Below are 23,313 nucleotides of genomic sequence, written 5' to 3' on the forward strand. Positions count from 1 at the left end.
GCCGTACGATATGGCATACTAATTGCGGAAATGGAAATTGCGGAATTGCGGAAATGGAAATTGCTAAAATTGCGGAAATGGAAATTGCGGAAATGCTAATTGCGGAAATTGCAGCAATTTCCGCAATTTCCATTTCCGCAATTTCAGCAATTTCCGCAATTAGCATTTCCGCAATTTTGCAATTTCATCTTCAGATGAATACTTATCAAATCCACCAATTGTGGGATATTTTATTACTCATGGCCCATGGGTAAAGTGCAAAAATATATCTTAATGTATTCAACTAGTTTTATCGCTCTGCCATTTTTCATTGTATGACAGGAAGGAAAATGAGAAAATCCACATGTCGTCTGTAGTGTGGCCACAAGTTGCTGCCGTTGGAAATTTAAGCGAATGGTTTGGTAAGTTAGCTAAAAGGAACAAACATCTACGAGACACTATTGTTATGCAAACTAGATAATACCAGTTTTATTGGTAGATTTACCCTCTCTAGGAGACAGGGAAACAAACGCCAAATTGTATGCGTCATCATACAACCATGCTTGCCGGAAATAACAGATTTTCGGAAATCATTAATCAACATGGCCGTACGACTATGTATAAATTAAGCTTTAAGACTTTTAGAAAAGGAGAATAAAATATGCTTTCTTGTGTTCAAAACAAATACATCGTTTTCTGTCTTTTTTTTTTTTTTACAAGCAAAAATATTTCTTTTTACACGTTTTTATAAAGAACACTATGTACATCTTGGAAACACATCACATGCCACTGAATGTCTCTGGTGGAGGAAGGGGGGGTGCTTTCATTTAGCCCTCCCAGCACGCTGGAAAACTTCAAGTAATCACTTATAAAAAATAGAACATTTTATTTCTGCCTCTGAAAAAAGGTCCTCGAAAAAAATACAGGTACTGTATATTTAACATTACAAATTGGCAATGCATAGCCCCTATTTTTCAGTTGACTTTGTTGAGCCTTAACCTTAATTGGATACATTGCAAAGACTGCAAAACAAACAAATGACATTAAATGGGGGGGAAAGAATTGACCAGTAAAGCTAATAAAATAAAAACACAAAAGATGATGCATTTTCTGTGAGGCCACAACTTCAAGCAGCAGCAGCGCCAACAGGGAGACTGAGCTGGTGTGTTTTGTCTTTTAAAAAAAATGTCCTTTAGAATGTTGAAGTGTTTGCAGTAAACGGCAAAGAGGAGACAGTCGAGGAACAAATGAAAGACCTGCAGGGGGAGTGACCTGTCCTTAAGAGATGTTTGATGTGGGGATTATTTAGTCTGGATAGAGGAGAGCGCAGTATGGCGAAGCCTGCTTCATACAACAGTGTCACGCGCCGAAAACAAGCTGATCTACAAGGTCACATCATGTCTGTGAAGTGTTGTGAGCTAGGGCTGGGAAATTTTAATCTACAAATCTCACAATATTTTAGAACAAATGCCTCTATTGATATTGCGACAATTCTATCTACGATTCTACGACATAGATTGTCCCTTTTTATTTTTTAGATTGATAGTGTAAAATAATTAATTTAAATCCAGAAAAGACCACACTTAAGGGATGTTTCACTTAGTTGTAACAGTAACATGTTTGAGGTCATTTTAACATCTACTCTGACTTCTGGTGAGCACCCCAGACCATTTCTAAGTTAAAAGAGGAATAGCCGACATGTTTCCACCTCGGAAGGTCTTCATCAGGTCATTTTCGCTCTGATGAAGACGATCCGAGGTCATCAAAACATGTCCGTTTCCTTTTAATAAATAAAAGCTTGCAGCTTCAGCCTACGCCTTTTCAATCAACCTTTAAAGAAATGTTGGATGTAATGTAAAATGTCATGATTTATGCTACTGTTGAAGATCGAAATAAACAAAACTAAAAACAACAAACATTTGATCAGTGAGCACCATTTTGACACTATTGTTGACGTAATTTTTTTCCTCTCCTTTCTCTTGATTCAGTATTTAGATATTTCAGATTTATTTTGTCAGCCACACTGTATATAAAACCATAACGTCAAACTCTATATTTCATGTTAGATTAATTGACAACACACATCCTTGGTTCTGGTGACTGATAGTCTAATACGTGTTTGTGTAGCATTTTTCCAATTACAATGAATGTCAAATATCTAAAATACTGAATTAAGAAACTTAAAATCTGTCTGGGGTGCACACAAAAGCCAGAGTATATTAAAATTGCCCCAAACATGTTCCAAAATGGCCGATATCTAGTCTCATATCACACTATCAATATAATAGCGATACATTTCCCAGCCCTATTGTGAGCAACAGCATTTTATTTTGATTATCACAACGGACTTCCCAGGGCTTCTGGTCATACTTGGTTTCTTGCAGTTCTTGTCGACACCAGGATGTGAGCACAGAACATTAACCACATCTGGACCGACAAACTTGTGGACAAAACCGAGCAACGTCTCTCAGCAAGCCTCGTCAGTGACGCCGTCGTACGACAGCATAGCATTTATGCAGCATAGTAGGCGTGATGGAGAAAGGCTTCTGCAGAAACTGAAATTGACTGAATTGGGGATAGTTGCCAATGAGCCAGGCTACCAAAAAAAGACAAGCAGGCTACATAACAGGAGTTTCTAGGCGTGGGGTGACTTTGGATTGGATGTGGAGGAAATTGGCAAAGAGCCGGAGGTCCCTGCCGAGGTTGTCTTTGCTGCCGGAGCTGTAGTCCTGTCGACGGGTTAGGTGTCGCTGGTTTTTGCCCTGTCACGAGACAAAAACAACAACAGGGGTTCCAAATGGGTTGAATTCAGAACCAGATACACAACGACAACTGTTGAGATTGTTGAGTACAGGGCAAAGTGATCCAAGGAATGTGTGTGTTTGCCAGAAATTAGACATGTTTGGCCACTGTCATCATGGCCAAGTGAAGTTGATGTTTTACACTTTAGATTAGAATGATGGTGTAAATTGATACAGCCTGGTTCATTGTGTGTGTATAATACAATGTACATCTTTGGATCACTTTGATCATCACAGCACAGCATTAACTCATTTTACATTGTTGGCAATAGCAGCAATCATTTTAATAATCATCATCATCATGTCATGCTGTGTTCAGATGCTCTTGGTAACTTAACTAAAGTTAGAACTATGTCTAGAGCTGAAAACCTCCAACAGAAATACTGGACATTTTTGCAAAAAACTAATATGAACTGAATTGTTGTTGAGCATTGGAACACATCATAAGGTCTGAATGTTTGCCACCGATGCCCCTGGCAGGTAACAGAATGTTTGCCACCTATGCCCCAGAACAGTTGGATTTCACTTCACTGGAAGGTTTTTGTCAAAGATGTCATCAGGAGTGAAAAGCGTGTGGAAACAGGTGACCCTGCAGACAAAGTCCTTTTCGTTACAAGGCAGGAGTGAAATAAAACAGAGGCGTTAGTATGAAGGTTAAGTGTGAGCTTAAAGCGGTGGTGCTTAGAGCCAGGTCCAGCTGCACTGGGTTTTCTATAGACTCCTTACTTCTAAGTCAGAGGATAATTATATGCAGTGTTTTTGGCAGCAAATTTAGATTTTAGTTTTAGTCATAGTCTCTTGAATAGTTTATTTAGTTTTAGTCACATTTCAGTCACCTGGAATGTTTTAGTATTAGTCTAGTTTTAGTCGACTAAATGTCATATTTTAGTCGGCCTTGATGCTGTTGTAATGACTGATTTTACACTTGATGATAATAGCAGATTGTAGCTATTTTCAGCATGCAACCAAGTGTAAAATGACTTATACTGGATCTCTTGTCCACTAGTCCCTTCCTAACATTTTAGTCTAGTTATTATCTGTTGACGAATTGTCAATACATTTAGTCTTAGTTTTAGTCATCATAGCTTAGTTTTCATTTAACACTGATTATATGCCAACGATTTCAGTAAACTGCATATCGAGGGAGATTGTCCTGGCGGTAAAATGGCGCTCTCAAGACTTACTGTAAGACTTACTGTAAGACTGCACCAGAGGACAACATGACACACCTCATTCAGACACTGTGATCAATACTGGCATTAATGTCAAATTGACTATCAATCAAATTGCAGCCTGTTTGTTTCCCATCTCTATATCTTCATTCAACATACAATTCATAAATCCATTCTTCAGCTTTGAAAAAAAGGTAGTGATGCATAGAATATTCGGCAGAAAATGGCTAAAAATGCATTTTCGGCCTATTCGGTTTCGGCCCGAATAGGCAGAAAATATATCGCCGAATAGTTTATGCAATTAATGCATTCAAAAGAGCTGAATAATGATTACCGGTATTAATTAAGTTAAGTTTTGCCATAACCATTTATTTTGCCATAAATAAGGTAGCTTTAAGGTACGGCCATGACAGCAATGGTAGGAAAAAAGTTATATAATATTAATCATATTCAGATATTCGGTTTCCGGCCAACTGTTTCCTATGTTCGGTTTCGGCCAAGAATTTCCCTTTCGGTGCATCCCTAAAAAAAGGCAAATATATATTATACCTTGTGCCATTTAAAACCCACAAACTACTTACTAGCACACACAACACAGCCATGCTTTGATTCTGATAGAAACTGGGAGATCACATGAAATGAAAACCAACTTCACCTATTGAGCAATATAATTAGCCACACTGCATTATTATTATTATTTTTAACAGAAAGAATAAGATAAAGGCTCCCAAATAAATGATTGTTTACTCTATCGGCGTCGCCATGGTATGTTACAACCTTTAAAGCTGCTATAAGCAATAATCTTTAAAGCTGCTATAAGCAATAATCTTGACATATTGCTTATAGCAGCTTTAAGCAAGCCATCTCATATTAATGTTCTAGGCTCATATTAAGACATTCTGCTGGTTAGACATTTTAGCGAGATGAGACAGCCTTGATTTGCATTTAACAGGTCTATAAGCTAAGCAACCAGCTTGCCTAATTTATAAACTATTTTACACCTAAACTAGACAATTTACCATTTAACTCAACGTAAAAAGCATCAACATAGCCATTAACGAAGTCTTTGACCAACTGCTGTCAAGCGGAAAACTACATCTTGTTCAACTACAGCAACATTTCAGGGCTTCAAAGATGTATCACTGGCACCCAGTAAACAAGCCCCACCAGAAAGCACCAATAAAATAAATGTAGGAGCACAGCTTTTTAAGGATTACCAAATGTGGTGTTGGTTGTTGGAATTTAGTAGTGGCTAATTTGGTCGACAGAAAAAGGATTCCTGGTAGATACGTAGATATTGTGCAGTCTGGTTAAAGAGGGGTGAAAGCTAAACATTTTCTATTTCCCTCTTTCTAAAAAAAATCTCTTTGACTGATTAACCCCCGACCCAGAGGCAGTAGGTGAAATTTAAGCAAACCTTTCAGATTCTGAGCTGAGCTGGATGACATGAAAGGTACCGTATACTGTAACACAGTGGTTCCCAAAGTGGGGTCCGGGGACCCCCAGAGGTCGAGTTCCAGGGGGTCCCCCAGCTAAACAATAGTTTGGAACCAAATGGACCCTTATGGGTCTGTAACTCTGAGTGTACAAATGGAACCCTCTCAGAGTTAAATTAACTTTTATTTTACAATATAAACTGGGGGTCCCAGTTTATATTGGGACTGGGAGGAGACCCCGGGGCAGACCAAGGCGTAGTTGGAGGAAACACATCGACTCACTGGACTGTATAAATCTTCTCTTATGGGGGGGTCCCTGGCATATATTTTCAAACGGGGGGTCCGCAGGCTAATTAGTGTCAATTAAAGTTTCCGGGTCATATTAACGTAACAAAGCACCACATTCTAAAACTACAGTATCTTAACTTCCACTCTTTACAAAAAAAAGAATATTTAGATTACCTCTAAAATGAACACAGTGGTCATTTCTGAAGTTATGCTTTATTATAATGACTTTGGAAGTTACTGTAGTAATTAGTCTTTTGAAGTACTATCCAGTATCTGGCATTTGATTGGTTACCGTTAGAGGACATCAACAGAAAATGTGCCACCGAATGCATCAGTGCTCCCAAATTTAATTTCCCAGTTGCAGTTATAACTTTGTATATTGCTATCACTAATGGTCCCACTTTAGAGAGACTGCACCTTAACCTGAGGCCAGAAACTACAAACAACCATTACTGCAAACAAACAAACACACAGTCAGTGTCACAGTCAGTGTCACAGACCGAGACACAGACACACCATGCCACAGTGCAGCCTTACGTGAACAACAACTACAGACCACCGGAGAGTCAAGCAAGACAAAGAATGAACACAACCCCGTGACAACAAACTCCCGACAGAAATCAAAAAGCACCGCAGAAGCATGGGACACACACCAGTGTTGTTTTTGTCGACTAAAACTAAGACGAAAAATGTTCGTCGACTACCTTTTTTCGCTGAGGAAAACTAAATGGAAACTACATGAAAACTAAGATATGATGGCTAAGACTAAATATATTGACAATTTCGTCAACAAATAAAGACTAGACTAAAATATTAGGAAGGGACTAGTGGACAAGAGATCCAGTATAAGTGATTTTACACTTTGATGCATGCTGAAAATAGCAGATCTACAAGCTTGTAGATCTGTTATTTTCAGCAAGTGCAAAAACAGCCATTACGACGGCATCAAGGCCCGCCAAAATACATTTTAGTTGACAAAATCAACTGTCGTTTTTGTCGACTAAAATCTTATGATATTTAGTCTACTAAAACTGGACTAACACTAAAACATTCCAGGTGACTAAAAACTAAATGAAAACTATTCAAGAGAATATGACTAAAACTAAAATCTAAATTTGCTGCCAAAAACAACACTGACGCGCGCACACACACACACAAACACACACACACACACACACACACACACACACACGCACACACACGCCTTGACGTACAAGTCTTGGGTTTTCTTTTTAAAAGTTGCGCGGGTAAACCTCCTCCTCTAAAAGTCTTCTTCATGGTGTTGCTGTCACAGAGAGGGGAGCAGAGTTACGCTGCTGCACCCCCCCCCTGGACAGGCCAGCTCTGGTCATGTGCAGCAAATGCAGCCCAAACTGTCCGAGAAGAACCACAGTAACAGATTAAAACCTTAGTTGCCGATATGGTCAAAGTCGTACGATTTGTCACACACGTTACCGCAGTGAAATTTGTTCTCCGCATTTGACCCATCTCTTGGAGAGGTGAGCTGCAGCCGTGCCGTGCTGCTCGGGAATCATTTGATTAGTTGATTTGACCACCCCCCAATCCAACCCTTTGATGCCGAGTGCCCAGCAGGGAGGCATTGGGTCCCATTTTTACAATCTTTGGTATGACCCCGGCCGGGGATCGAACCCCCAACCTCCCAGTTTCAGGGCGGTCACTCTAACCACAAGGGCCACTGTCTGGTTTTCTTTTTAAAAGTCTGGGTTTTCAATTCATTTAGGTGCACTTTGGCTTTGTTCATGTGCTCCCAGGAGGAATAATAGCTGCCATCTTGGTAGCAACTGATGGGGAATCCGAATAAAACTAATTACTGGGGAAAGAAGTTACACACTTCTCTGAAATGACCTGCCTCGTTATTACTGTACGTGCAGTCGTGCACTATCAATCAACGTGATTGATCTGTCACTTTATACTTTAACTGGCTCCCCTTAAATCATATATAACCGTTTGACCAGGGTCCACCAGGGGTCTATCCTTGGTCCCCCTCCTTTTTTCACTAAATCTGGTCGCTGAAAAGTCCAATCTGTGAGCAGTGTAGAATAGCCATGTTCACTGAATGTTCAGCCCATAATGTTTTCATGAGGTTAAGAACCTCACCGAGTAGACCTGACTAAGTGAGTCATATGACTGACCGAAGCTGTTGGGACAGAGCTGTCAGGGAGAGAGGGGGAGGAATGTAAATATAGAGAAAGGCCTTTAACTTGTGTCATGAGGTGGCTGAGTCATGCACTGGGAGCTCATGGAGAGTATGATTTCCCCTCTATAAGTCAAGTCAACACTGCTTTGTTCTCTTACCGATAGTGGAGTCATGTGAGGTGAAGATGGTCATTTTTAATCCCCCCTTTCTCCCCTCCCCTCCTGCACTAAATATTAAGAGGTCATGGGTTGAAATCATGCCAGAGAGGAACTTAAAAGGGCAGGATGGCTGCAGTTTATGTGGATGTTCATGGATGGAATGACTTCCAGGAAGCACCAGTATGCTGTGGTATATCTGGTTGGTAGACTTTGGTACACTAATGAATTACACAAAAAACTGAGATTAAACGTTAAATGTAGCAGATTGGATCAATCAATAGCTGAAATTGAACATGAAAGCTGATCACTTGGTAGATCAAAAACTAGGTGGTTGCCCCCCCCCCCCCCCCCCCCTTGAATTAAAGTATGACATACAAAATGTGAACTATAAGCTTATACAGCATAAGAGTTTTTAGGTCAGCGATAATCACCTCTTCCTCTTCTTCTCTGTGTCGTTGATTCTGGGTTTGTTTTGCTGGGGTGTCGTCTTGGAGAAATTGTCTTCTCTGCGTCTCTTTCTGTGTAAAAAACAAACAAACAAAGCAGACCGTGTGCTGTTCAAAATGGTCAAACTATAAAAGCAGATTTACTGTCAATTCATTTTCAAAATAAAAAATAAAGTAGAACGAGTGATCCTCCTAGCACATGTCTCCACCAGGTCAGGTAGGTTATTGTGGGCCAGCAATGTTCGGACAGATCCTTCTTGATCACTTGACTACAGAGACACCGGTAATGTGTACCGATTTGAATGATGAGAAATTTGTAGGCGTATTATATATACAGTATAATGATAGCAATCACTGTAAAGGGCCTTGCAAACGAGGAGCGATGAAACACGCCTATGGTTAATTTTCAATGAGACCTGCGTTTTTACTCAACGCAAGCGTATTTACGTGGGGCGCGGTCCTGTGAATTTGTTGCTCATTATGTGCACACGCCCGCGACTCACCAGACCTGGATTCTGTTTCGCTTTTTTTCTTACGCATGCGTTGTTGCGCCCCCTCTTCAACAGACCTGGAGGAGACCCGTCGTTGATACAGACAACAATGCCTGCGTTCCTCGCTTCACGTTTGCAAGGCCCTTTAGAGGGTTTAGTAACAGGTGTCTCCTCGTCTCTCCAACTATTCAGCGAGGATACCATGTTTTAGTCAGGATACCATGTTCTCTATTCAATCAAGGGAGAGAACTCACGCAGGATACAAAATAAACAAAAAAGTTAAATTGACAGTCAAAACAAGAAATTACAGTCATATATATCAGCTGGCATCAAGCGAAACCCCTTGAAAAGTACAGTCAACTCATCAATCTTACTAAACATTACCAAATATACGTATATGATCACGACATACTGTACAATGATCACTGAATCCTTCCGATAGTGTTTTCAAGCTGGACAAACTAGTACTCGTTACTGATCAGCTCTGCAAGCTGATACAAATGAGCAAAGAAAATTGGAACTGGAAATTTGTTGTGTCTTGATTGTTGGGAGCAGTGTTGATTTCGTTGACTAAAACTAAGACGAAAAATGCTCGACTACCTTTTTTCACTGACGAAAACGAAATGGTAAGTCAATGAAAACTAAGCTATGATTTAGTGAAGCTGTAGATTTAGTCGACTAAAATCCTATGATATTTAGTCGACTAAAACTAGACTTAACACTAAAACATTCCAAGTGAAAACTATTCAACTATGACAAAAAAAAAAAAAAAAACACAAAACAAAACAACAACACTGCTTCGTTGGGAGTGCCATGCAGAGTGTAATAGCATATACTAACTGCGTTGTGCTTGCGTCCACCTCCGGCTCTTTGCAGGGGGGGGGCGGAGTGGAGGTTCTGTCGTCCTGTGTGCGGTCACCTCCGCCCGCCTCCGGCTGCAGGGCTCCGTCTGGGTGCTGGGCGGGGCCGTGGTGGGCGGGGCCGTAGTGGGCGGGGCTGAGGTGGGCGGGGCCATGGTGGGCGGTGTCATGGTGGGCGGTGTCATGGTGGGCGGTGTCATGTAGGGTGGTGTCATGGTGGGCGGTGTCGTGGTGTGCGGTGTCGTGCAGGGTGGTGCCGTTGCACCTCTCTGGGGGACACTTGGACTCGGGCTGGGCCGGCGGAGGAGAGTCGGACACCACCGGGTCCTGGTCCTCCTTGGAGAGCTCTCGCCACCGCTTCTAGAAGAAAGAAAGAAATGGTAAATGGTGCATTTATATAGCGCCTTTATCCAAGCCTTTACATAGTGCATTACATTCACCCATTCACACACACATTCATACACCGATTGAGGCAGAAGCCATGGAAGGCACCAGCCAGCACATCGGGAGCAATTTGGGGTTCAGTGTCTTGCCCAAGGACACTTCCACATGTAGACAGAAGGAGGAGCTGGGATTCGAACCACCGACCCACGGATCATTGGACGACCTGCTCTACCTCCTGAGCCACAGCCGCCCAAAGAAGAGGACTGAAGTCATTCAATAATATCCAATAATCTATAACATGATGTAATAATATAGCCAAATACACCAATTATTCATGCAATATTTAAATATAATTTGATCTAAAAGCTCACAATGCATTACGATGCAACGTGTTACATTTGACTACATTTTTTATGTATTTGCACAAAATACAGTTAGCCAGGGTTAATGTGCTTAAACTATTTTACAGTATACAGCAAAAACAATGTGGAAACAAAGCTAGACCAAGACCACTGACTGGACCTTCAACTTGATTCTTAAATCCAACATTTATCCACTCAAAATCTGCCCCAGTGTTCAAGACTACGGTCTCTCCCACTCCTTATATGAAGATCCCCACTTAGATGAATGTCCGGAATCTACTCCAGCCCTACAGCATTAAATCTCTGTGGGGAGCAGTTTCCTGGAGCCACTTCATCTGTCTGTTAAAAAGAAATGCACCTCCGTGTGTGAAGGAGAGATGAAAAACGGAGGCTAGATGGTGTTCTGGGAACCAAGCCAGAGGAACTGATTCAATCCACTACCAGGTGTGTGTGTGTGTGTGTGTGTGTGTGTGTGTGTGTGTGTGTGTGTGTGTGTGTGTGTGTGTGTGTGGTGTGTGTGGTGTGTATACAAAAGAGAGAAACTCGCAGACAAAGAATAAAAGGGAACTAAAGTTAAACGTTGTGTGTGCATGTGTACAGTGTTGTTTTTGGCAGCACATTTTTAAGTGTAAAATGACTTATACTGGATCTCTTGTCCACTAGTCCCTTCCTAACATTTTTGTCTAGTTTTTAATTGTTGCCAAAATTGTCAGTATATTTAGTCTTAGTCATCATAGCTTAGTTTTAATTTAGTTCATCAGTGAAAAAAGGTAGTCGAACTTTTTTCGTAGACAAAAAAACAACACTGTAAGTGTGTCAGTACCTGTACGGAGGAGTCCCCCATAATAGATTTGGCTCCTTCCAGAACAGCCATGTAAGAGAAGCGCAGCTGGTCTGGGGTCTGTATAAGGCCCATGCGGCACTTCCTCATGTCCAGCAGGATGCTTTTGATGTCCACCGATGACGGTTCTTTCCTCTTGTCCATCTGTGTCCAAGGCCAGAGAGAGACGCTCAGTTCAGAACTTCAGAGTGAGACTGAAAGCCTGATTTATACTTCCAAACATTTAGGATCTATAATAAGGTCACAACGCAATATCAGTATCAACGGCATGAACAAAAAGGTAGATGTCACTGTTTATTATTTACTTGCTGTTTAACAGAAGATGCTGAGCCGGTGCGTTTCTTATCATTCCGGGTTTGTTTAGGGGTTGCCGAGCTTATAATATACACACAATTATAATATACACACACACACACAAACACACACACACACACACACACACACACACACACACACACACACACAAACAAACAAACAAACACGCACGCACGCACGTGCTGTGGGGAGGTGTGGGGGTCCTTGAAAATTGTTCAAAAAAATGCTAGTGGTCCAGAGAGTGCAAAAAAAAGGTTGAGAACCAGGATAAGAACCTCAGAGGCTTACCAAGACCAGACAAGTGTCCACTAGCGAGAAGGTCCCCGAGCGTCCGATCCCCGCGCTACAGTGCACCACCGCTGGCCCATGGTCCGAGTCCAGAGAACCAGACTCCCGAACCTTGAACAGGAAGTTGAGGAAGGACGCTGGGGATTCTGGGACACCAAAATCAGGCCACGTGGTGTAATGAAAGTGGTGGATTTTTCTCTTCTCCCCCGTCTGCAAGGAGTCAAGAGGAACACCATGTTAACCACTTACAGAAAGCCCCATGTCATAAATATCTAAAATAGCCGATATCTAAAAAAGGGGCACAGTGGCACAGTCGGGTAGGTAGTGCTGTCGCCTCACAGCTAGAAGATCCTGGGTTCGATTCCAGGTATGAGTTTGCATGTTCTCCCCGTGTCCCCTAGGGTAGGTACCCTCACATGTTCTCCCCGTGTCCCCTAGGGTAGGTACCCTCACATGTTCTCCCCTAGGGTAGGTACCCTCACATGTTCTACCCGTGTCCCCTAGGGTAGGTACCCTCACATGTTCTCCCCTAGGGTAGGTACCCTCACATGTTCTCCCCGTGTCCCCTAGGGTAGGTACCCTCACATGTTCTCCCCTAGGGTAGGTACCCTCACATGTTCTCCCCGTGTCCCCTAGGGTAGGTACCCTCACATGTTCTCCCCTAGGGTAGGTACCCTCACATGTTCTCCCCGTGTCCCCTAGGGTAGGTATCCTCACTAAAAACATGCAGTAATCCTGGTCTCTAAACTACCTCCCCCTGGTCGGAATAACGTGTTCCTTACACGCGCTACATCTGGCCTGGGGAAACTCCCCTCTGTCAGGTGAAAAGAAGCAGCTTGGACTCCTCATGCATAGAAGGAAGCATGAGGTCGGTCCGCTGTCCCCCCCAGGTTGGCAGAGGAAGTGTAGCGCCCAGGATTACATTATTAGATAATTGACACTGGGTGAATAAATGGGTTGCAAAATCGTGGGATAAAAAAAATAGCTGATCTACAAGCTGACAATTCAAAGCACTGACTATTTTCACAATGTTTCCAAAACCTTGGGCTATAATGCCAAAAATAGGGATGCCAGGTTGAAATTGCAGTGCAATAAGAATTGAGCATCTCCATTTCATTAATGACGCCAAGGAAATTCATCACAGCTTTGAAAAACCACCCCTGGCTGTCAACAGAATTAAAACTGATTTAGGAATCCTTCTATTTTTCTCAATTGTTGCAGGGTCACTGGATGTTAAATATTGGAATGCAGTAGGACAGCAAGGTTCTAGAGAAGGTTGTGCTTCTTACGTTTGCATTCTGCAGCTCTAGCACTCTGGTGGTGTAATAGGACTTGACGTCCTCCGATAGCAGCGTAACCACAAATCGTGTGTCTCGGAAGGCCATCTCCCGCTCTTCCGCCGTGGGCCAATACTGAGCACACTTTTCCTGAGAAACAGAGCGAGGTTTTATGGCATCAAAACATTAACATGCTTGCAGGAAGAAAAAATAAAACACTTTGTCATGCTCTCTTAAGGTTACAGTCCTAGTGCCACAGTCCTATTGATAATCCCATAATTATCCTGATGATTATGGATTATTATGATTTATTATTTATTATTATAATTATTCATATTAATACATTTGTCTGTCGTACAAACTATATTCATACAAACTTCCTTCCGTGTCCTGGAAAGCGGTTGGAAATATTGAATATTGTTTTTAGTTGATATTGTTTTAAAGAGAGTACATTTAAGTGTTAAAAAGCTATATTTATGTGGACACACCAAAAACCTTATAAAACTAAAGACTAGGTTTTACTTTGTTAAACGTTTCAAGAAAGAGGACTCAGTCCGTCAGACTTTTGCAAAACACATTTCTTTATATTACTCGTACACATTCTATCCATACATCATGCAACGCGCCCCATATTCCATCCCCATTGGCTAAGATTGCCTTCCAAAAGTTCTGCAGATTTGTCCGTTTTGAACAAAATGCCTCAAATCATGAACACAGCGTGCGATTTCTGTGAAATTATGCACACACACACACACACACACACACACACACACAGCCACTAGGCAGATGAAGAAATGCAACTTAAAAAAGCGGACTCACGGTGGCGCTTCATGTTCTTACTTATAATTGCACCGATCTGTATACAACTTTTCACGCTCACTCCCTAGAGTGCGCAGATTTGCAGTTCTGCCAGTTGTTGCGCCACCATGAGGCCAATTTCTGCAGAATTTAAACGCTTACTGTACGTCGCTCTGCTTTAAGAGTGTCTGCTAAATCTCGAGACATGGCAAAAGCATTTCTGAGAGTTCTCAGCCAAAAACGTTGAGAACCCCTGGTCTAGAGAATATGTACTGTAATGTCGAATGAAAAACTGAAAAAGTACCACAATCATGTAAAATCCCCCTGAAACTGAACACGTCAGAGCATCCCCTTATGAATGATTAATAATACAGCCACTTTAAATGTACACCACACAACTGCTGTTTTTCCTATATATACAGGTTTAATGTTTGTTTTTAGTTCAATGTTCGTTTTAAAATTACCCTTCATTGACAATGAAGGGAAAGTTTACGTCATATTGTCTCTTTACTGTTAATGGCATTTAATGTTTGTGTCGACTCGGCACCGCGTTTGTTTTACATCAACATTACATCACCTAATCAACAATGAGTTAGACTTTAATATATTAGCGCCCCTCACTTCACACAGGTGTGATTTTTCTAACCCAAAATGAGACATATCCAAACAAGCAGATTAGATCTACATATAAGTCGCACATAACTAGCCCATTCTAGGCGGGAACCCCTTTTTGTTATACATTGCATTGTTATACTTTAGCTAGCAGATCTATAAGCTCATAGCGCGGCACTCGTGAAAATGTAGTGCAAATCATTGAATATATATTCTTTCAGAGCCAACGTTTTTTAACTCAAATCTTTGCTTTTGGGAGGTCCCTGGAACAGCATATTTTCAGATGGGAGTCGGCCGCCAATTACATATAATTCTGGGGGTCCTTGACATGAAAATGTTTGAAGATGACCGACAGAAACATGTTTTTTTACATTTTTGACATTTGTAGAATCGTCCTCAGGTCTAAATGGGCTAGATGAATATGGTCTGATATCATCCGTTTATCATCATTGTCATCATGAAAATACATCATAGTAAGGGATACGTTTACAGCCCCTACATTCAAATATGACCGTGAATTATTCTGGGCTTGTCAAACTTTTTAGATCAGCCATTTTTATGTACAACAAAGTACATAGGATTTAAAGGTGTATTTCACTTTCAAATAAAATAAAGAGGAGTAGTGCTCTTTTGTTGTATTGTCATTTGTGTGGAAAAAGGAAAATCAATAAATACATTGTTGGAAAAAGGAAAAAAAAAAGATGAAAAGGGTAATGGAAAAATCATGCCCCCGCCCCCCCTCTCACACATTAGAAGGACTTTCTAATCCTGTGTAATGCTGTTGCTGTGACATTAATCCCATTAATCCCACAGGGATCAATAAAGGTCTATCAAAACCAACCAAAGCTTGTGAGATTTCAAATGAAACATCAGTCTCATATACCATTTTCTCTTTATAATACATAGCCATCACGGTTTCAGGTCTATGCAGGTCTATTATCTTTCCCTGGGATGGAAAAATGTTTTGCCTCGTTAGGTAAATATTTCTAGACAATTCGATCTCTTTCTGAGAAACAGAATGTCAATGTCATGACATCTGCTCCAGCTGTGAGATAGCAAGGTGTGATGCATTATCAGCCCCATGCACTGGAACCAAAGTCTACCCTCTCAAAACACTGAATTCAAAATGTCTCACATACCACTCAGAGTGCTTATTATTTCAGTCGTTAGAATTCATGGAAGCTCAAAAATGATATTCCCTAAAAATTATACCTGAATGATTTCCTACTGATGATGGCCTACATACAGTACACATCTTATTCGGGCAGAACTGTTGCTTACAGCATGTTCTCTCCTGACAACACAGCATGTCAGTGTGTGACTGTGTGTGTATTTTGGTCTGTGTGTGTGTGTGTGTGTGTGTGTGTGTGTGTGTGTGTGTGTTAGGACATTAAGCAACTAGTCGACTATTCAACTACCGGTAGTCGACTAGTAAATCCACTAGTCGACCTTGTTGGTACTAGAAAATCCCCCCTGATTTTGTAGGCCTCAAGATCAGGTAGATTATAGTTATAGTCACCAATGTACGCAGTTTTAAAATATATATATAATATTATTTTTTACATAATAGGTTGTTAGTCGACTAGGCAACTAGTCAACTAGTAAAAATGACTAGAAGTGAATGCCCTAGTGTGTGTGTGTATATTTTGGTCTATGCGTGTATGTTTGTGTGTATCGTATTTCAGTGATATGTCCAGTGTTTGGGTGTTTCCACCACCTGGTTTATCTACTATGCCTGGTGTGTGTGTGTGTGTGTGTGTGTGTGTGTGTGTGTGTGTGTGATGGTTAGACACAGCCTACGTATGTACTGTATGATGTATTCATGTCTTACCGAGCCTTTCTCTATGACTCTGTTGAGCATGATGACAGCTTTGGTGTTCTGTTCCCAGATCATCAGCCAGAAGTGTCCACATGTGTTCCTGAGTGGGCCCTGTGGACAACACACACACACACACACACACACACACACACACACACACACACACACACACACACATTACACACATTATACAATAGGAGCAACTGGGTTCATTAGCACAATAGCCCCTTTTATTTCCAGCTTTAAAGGTTTGTGTAAACACAAACATTGAAGACAAAAGTGAGGACACACATTGTGATTGGCCAGAATGAGATGGTGTATGTGTGATAAGAGTGCCCCTCATGTCACACAGGTGTGATTTTTTTCTTTTTATTATTATTGTTTGAAATAAAGTTGTGACAATTAAACAGATGAAGACAACAAAACAGGGCTGCCCTACAGACGTCACATTAACAGAAGGAAGCTCAAATCAATATTGCACAATACATACATAGCACTTCCAAAGAATTGTTATTTTATTCATGTTGTGCTTCCTGGTTCTCGCTCTCTCTCTCTCTAGGTCTGTTTTTGTGCTTTTGTTTTTACCCCTTTTTCTGCCCAATTTTGTCACCATGCCAATTGATTCCTCCCCACACGCATTATTGCATGTTTGTGTGTTCACTGCCACGTTGCGTCCTACGGACTCACCTGCCTTTAATTGAGGAGAGTAGGAGACCCCACTGGGAGGAAGTAGAGCCTTCGTCCTACTCCTCCCGCCCAACAGTCCCTGCTGACAGGTGCTGTCCCAGCACATTGTTTTACATGCAATATCACCTCCTCCAACACGGGCCAATTGTGTTCATCTAGAGCAGAGCTAGACACTCACAACCTCCACACAGTGGGCAGGCACTTTACCACTGCTCTAGAAGGGTGGTTTTTTTTGTTCCTTTTTTTGTGTTAAATATCTGAAAAAGGAAAAAACTCCCACACAGAGTCTTCAGATGCAGTTTATTAAGGGAACAGCAATGTTTCGGTCTATTCGACCTTAGCCCTTGGGTCCACCTATACTTTCTTTGGCGGCAGCTCCCGGCAGGATCCGCCGAGAGAATCTAGACGCAGCTGCGCAACATGAGACTAATTAATTAGAGCGACAGAGAGAGAGAGAGAGGAGTGTGTGTACTGTGTGTACGTCAATTTAACAAAGGTGCAGACGATCAGAAATCAGCAGTGTGATCAACTTTTGCGCTACTCTATACCGAATTGAAGTGGACTCGGTCCCAGACTTTTGTTTTTCTCCCTGGAAATAAAAACGCCTGGGTTTCCGAGGCTAATTCGACCTTAATCAGACTATCTTTATAAAGGGTGAATAGATCGAAATGTTGCTGTTCCTTAATAAACTTTTCAACTGCATTTGAGAGTTTTTCCTTTTTCAGTACGTCGAGCACCTGGCTGTCCACCTGTCACGTGTGCAAAAGCCTTGTTTTCTTTTGTTAAATATCTGAAAGGCCAAAAAGGTCTGTGGTTAATATTGACTTAAAGAGGGTTTCCTGTTTCCATTACATCAAATACATCAGAAACTTGTGAAATGTGTCTTTAAAAAACGTGCTTCCTTACAAGTAGCTAAATGAAACTAGAGTTGTTGTGGACATTACATTTGTGGTGCTTATGTTCAAGACATGCAATCATGGAGTACTTGTTCATAATGCAACGTTAGCGTTTTACTTCAAGAAATTGCATTCAAGCATCATACAATCTAACAAGGTTGTTCATTTGTGAAGATTATTAGCAGAATTAAAAGATATAAAGTACCATGAACTTTTATTTCCCACAGCTTCTTTTTGGCAAGAATAAAAAATCCAATGCAAAAATTCCATTGACCTTTGTCCGGAGAACCAGGAAGGTGCTAACTTCCTGCTTCCGACCACATAAATACGTAATCTCTGGACCACTCTATATTGTTGTCTCCACCAGGCCGAAGGCATGGGGAGAGAGTATGTTTTGCACTCCGTCCGTCCGTCCGTGTGTGTGTGTGTGTGTCCAGCTAATCTCCGGCACCGTTAACCCGGTCGATGCCAAACTTTGCACACAAACTCACTGGATGCCAACAATAAACCTCTGCCCCAAATTTCCAGAACGGCCTGATTTAGCGCCGGATTACTTTTGTAAAACACATGTTTTGATATTACTCCTCCAGATTCTGTCCAAAACTCCCGCAAATCGTTACACAGTATCTCTATAATCATGTGCTCAAGACGGATCTGTCCGATATTTCATATTCCATCCTAATTGGCTAAAATTGGCTTTCAAAGTTTGCAGGATTGGTCCGTTTGGAACAAAAAGCGTCAAATCATGAATGCAGCGTGCAATTTACGTGAGATCTTTCCCACACTTTCCTACTAGGTTGAGGAATAAATCCCAACCTTTTCACATTGGCCTATTATAGCGCCACCAGGAGGCCACAACGTGACCTGCCCTGGTGGAGACCTGTGCCCCGAGGGGCACTTTTTCTAGTTGGATTTTGGGAGAATACATTAGCTGAGTAATACACTGAGGTTATGTCTTCATTACTGTGATCAGCAATGTAGTAAGCAAAAGTGAAGATGAAAGACAATGCTTGGCACAAAACACAGAAAATTGGGTTGGGCTGTTGACATTAAATCTTAAGGTCACAATGTGTCAAATCACGACACGTTTTGAGCTTGTAGATCTATTTCCAAAAAGTATTTTTTGCTAATTTCATACATACGCCACAGTTAAAGTGGTTAACAGAAGCCATGTTGGTCCAATTTCGCTCTTAATGTCACTAAATTGCCATTTTCATTTCCACAGCAAATCATGTTTGGTGTGGAATTCATTTTAATATATTCCTTTTAGAGCAAAAGGAATACGTTGTATTTTTGGAAAATTAACTCAATGAATGTGCCTCTCTCTCTCTCTCTGTGTGTGGACTGTTTATCTAGTTTGCCTGGACGGCAGTAGAATGTTGTACTTCTATGAACGGGACGGTTTAGATTTGCATAATAATCTCAAAAGCACCTAAATATAAACAAATTTATCAGAAAACAAATGCCCCCCAGGTGTATAAGAACCTCGTCACATAATATTTTTCATGACGATGGATGGAAGGGTCTGAATTACGGGGGAAATAAACAAGGCCAACATAGGGTGTGTTGCTGTGTTCACACCGTCTGCCTGTTATGAAGAAAAAGCACTGCCTCGAGTGCTTCTGCACAAACCTAAAGACAACCTCCTCTGGCCCCGACAGCGGTACTGGGCATTTAACAACCTTGTTTTAAAGCTTACTTAACCAAGGGGTACCTGTTGTGGAGGGTTGAGCCAGAAATCGAGAGACAACAGACGTCCCAGGTCATATTATGTGCATTTCTCAAGTCGGCAGTGCACCATGCGGTGAGAAATTGCCAAAAGCTAATATTCAAACTCAGCATCTACTGTCCACGTCTGTGAGACCGCTACTGTGAACATTAGGCCATCTATTCTGTGTGGTTTCGGTGCCTTGCAGGTTTCCTTCAAACGATGAGAAAAAGATGGTTTTGTTTGGGGCAGTGATGATAATATTATTATGCATGATATATACCAGAGGTTTTCAACCGGTGGTCCGTGGACCACTGGTATTGTATGTGTTCCCTGACCATGCAAAGTTGCGAAACAGAGTGAACTAAATGACCTGGTGATGTACGATGACACGTCAATGTTACACGAAAAAAGTACAAAAACATCCAACCCAAACTTGGGCAGGTGCCGAGCGGCGAGTAGTATACGCTCGGAGACGCTTGCACACTGTGACAAGTGCCTTTATTTGCACAAATAGGTGACTGTAACTGACATGTCAATGTTGTCATTTACTGGAAAGTTGGATGTCAAGAACTTCCACAGTTGTATGGGAAAGTGTACGCCCCGGCCCACACACTGTACGGGATTGACTGGTTGAGTCACCATTATTAGGAAATGTGCCCATATAACCAATATATTATAATAAATAATGGCTGTTAAGGGCAACACAAGTTGGTCCCCAGGTTGATTCTCAGTCAGGGTGGTGGTCCCTGGTTCATAATCAGTTGAAAATCCCTGATATATACCAAAAACGTTTATCCATCAAAAATATTGACAACAGAATGTATCACTTATCCTTCTAGCACAATCTGAAGCGAGACATCTTGAACTTGCCTGAGTCAATACGTAACTTCTCTGGGCTTCCTCCATCACCACCAGACTGGCGTTGATGTAGTCGTTTTCTGTACTCTCTAGCTTCACCCGACTGTGATCAACTACAAGGGGAGAGGAGAAGTTGTTAGGGTTTGGTTGTGCCTATTGTGACTAGACAAAACACCCAAGGCATTTTTTTTAGGCTTCAAGAAATACATATGTCAGATGAATGGTGTGGAGTCACTCACATGGGCTGACATCTCTGTATCTGTTACGATTGCGATTCTCTGGATACTTGGCGACTTTGTAGGAGCATTCATGGGACTGATTCCTGATTTCCTTCAAAGACAGTTCAAAGAAAAGTTTGAAAACAAGTCAAGGAAGGTTACTAGTGTCCGTCTCCTATTTTGGGAACAAAACTCACAACACGATCGTATAGTTTATTTCAAATACAAGTCAGGTCACATCTGGAGTGATGACAGAGAATTTATAAGAATCAATAAAAATAAAAATAAAAGAATAGTCAAGACAGGTAACATCAAAAGGTTAATGCTATGTACAAGCGTGTGCATATTATTTGATTTGTTAGGAATAAGGTTAGGTTTAACCGTAAAAGCATAATTTACTTAGGTTACTTTAGGAATACCAGGCCACGCAGTTCTGCCGGCTGTACGCCCGGGGCGAGTTGGTAAAGGGGGGAGTTGTTTGGTATTCAACTAGCTCGCAGGCTACGCATCCCGACCCTGATGCACTCTTCTTCGTGTGTTTGGTCTGACAACACTTATTATGAGCCTGAACATATTGTTCCCTTTATGATGCTTTATAAGACAAAGTAAACGTTTGCTCACAAAATTCAATATTTATATTAATTAACTGTGTTTCAACCACATGAATGCACAGACACATGCATCTGACAGTGAAGCTCAGCTCAGGGAAATATATTTCTGTTATTACCAGTTGCTGAATGCTGATGACTTATTGACAAAATAGGCAAGAGTCAAAGCTAGGACATGACACATCTTAAAACAAACCTACATCCTCCCATAGGAAAGATACACCAGGCAGCTGACATTTGCGCATTTCCAGGTGGTCTTTGTCTTTAAGTCAGATTCCTTTATTTTGATTAATACTGGTAGTACAAGCTAGTGTATGTATTATTATATGTTAACTAATAATAATACATCAATAAAACTCCCACGCATGGCAGACACATGCACAACACAAATATCAACTTACACTTCTTACACACTCACTGTTTACATACACACACACTTTACACCTACATAGAATGAGCCCTTGGGATCCTTTAGATAAACCATGTCAATGGTGTCATGTCAACTATATACGGTTATATACTCACGTTTTATGTTGTCAATACAAAGTATATTAATGACCAATCAATTAAAAAAATTAAAATAAAGGAAGGCAAGCTTGAGCTTCAATGGAATCTCCTCCTGACGGACTGTCATCATAACATCACAACTGAAAGCCTACTTTACTTTACTTAGTACGAAAGAGAAATCTCCCCGTTAAATTAATTAGTACTGGTTAGAATAGAGAATGTACTCAATAATATCGTACACGGCACGCTGCATTAAAAAAATTCACTCAATAAAGTGAAGATATGTTACTTTCCTCCACCCCTGGGTCGTTTATATTTATACTCTAAGGTCGTGACACGTACATTTAAAAGGACGTGAATCCTTCCACGGGACAGATTAAGTATATTGAGATATACCAAATGCTACACGAGACTGTTGGTGGGTTTCTAAACCGGTAACCGGGTTAGAAACCTACCAACAGTCTCGTGTAGCATTCTTTTTTAGCCCAGCTAGCGAAATGCGCGCTTGCTTGACTATTATCAAGCCAGCAGTGCTACTGCTATATTAGCCACATGCTAAGCTAACACACCACTTACTATGTATAGGTTTTGCCACCGGCCCTCTGAATCCATGTCTTCAAATTCTTGGTCCATTTTTCACAATGTGACAATTAATATAATTATGATAATTTAAGATATTTAAACTTGTTTTGGCGATTTAACTCATTATTACTGTCACCGGAGTTAAAGGGAGCTATATATATAACTGCTAAAGAAATCGACAGCTTTATTTTATGCTAGCGAGTTTTAGCCTGTGTTTTGTGTTTGTCCGTTATCTTTGGTTCTGGAGAGTTGACATCTAAAGTGAAGCTTAGGTGCCGTTTATTATACTTAGTTGCGCCGCCAGCGTCGATGCTGCGCGAAAATAGCAGATCTACAAGCTCACATTGGGGTCGCTGTCTAAATGTTTGACCTTGTAGCTCGGTTGTTTTCTGGTGCGCAACTAATCGGGTTTAAAGAGCGAAATGTGCGCGTGCGCCAAACGAGGGGTCCTTTCTTCGAGAGCTGTCAAAACGACATCCCATCACCCGGAGGGATGATGATCCGTCGTGCTGTGATTGGCGGAGCCGGTTGCGAGGAGATAACGTGACCCCATAGATCTTTTTCCTTTTTTCCCCCCTAACAACCAACAAGGAAGGAAGTCCCGACCAATCACAGCGCCGTCGTCCCTTTGGGCTGTGGGATCTACGGCCAAGATTTTCGAGTAACAAACGAGATCGCTCCTAATTATGCCACCAAAATGGTTTACGCCCTACCAACTGTCATTAAGACATGCGAATCCCTTGACTCCTTCAAAACCGCTC

General features: G+C 41.4%; 1 protein-coding gene across 1 annotated transcript; it reads right to left on the bottom strand.

Moving 5' to 3' along the window:
• Positions 1-455: 455 nt before the first annotated feature.
• Positions 456-22,784, bottom strand: ptpn2b (protein tyrosine phosphatase non-receptor type 2b). Its single transcript, XM_080787942.1, has 10 exons — positions 22,547-22,784; positions 20,877-20,967; positions 20,650-20,750; positions 16,498-16,596; positions 13,269-13,406; positions 11,980-12,189; positions 11,359-11,520; positions 9,770-10,149; positions 8,424-8,510; positions 456-2,741 (listed from the first exon to the last, which is right to left on the bottom strand). The coding sequence occupies exons 1-10, from the start codon at positions 22,601-22,603 to the stop codon at positions 2,720-2,722; spliced, it is 1,347 nt and encodes a 448-aa protein (XP_080644068.1). The 5' UTR covers positions 22,604-22,784; the 3' UTR covers positions 456-2,719.
• Positions 22,785-23,313: the final 529 nt, after the last annotated feature.

This window comes from Protomyctophum bolini (genome assembly GCF_963924005.1).
Source record: "Protomyctophum bolini genome assembly, chromosome: 17".
NCBI classification, from domain to species: Eukaryota; Metazoa; Chordata; class Actinopteri; order Myctophiformes; family Myctophidae; genus Protomyctophum; species Protomyctophum bolini.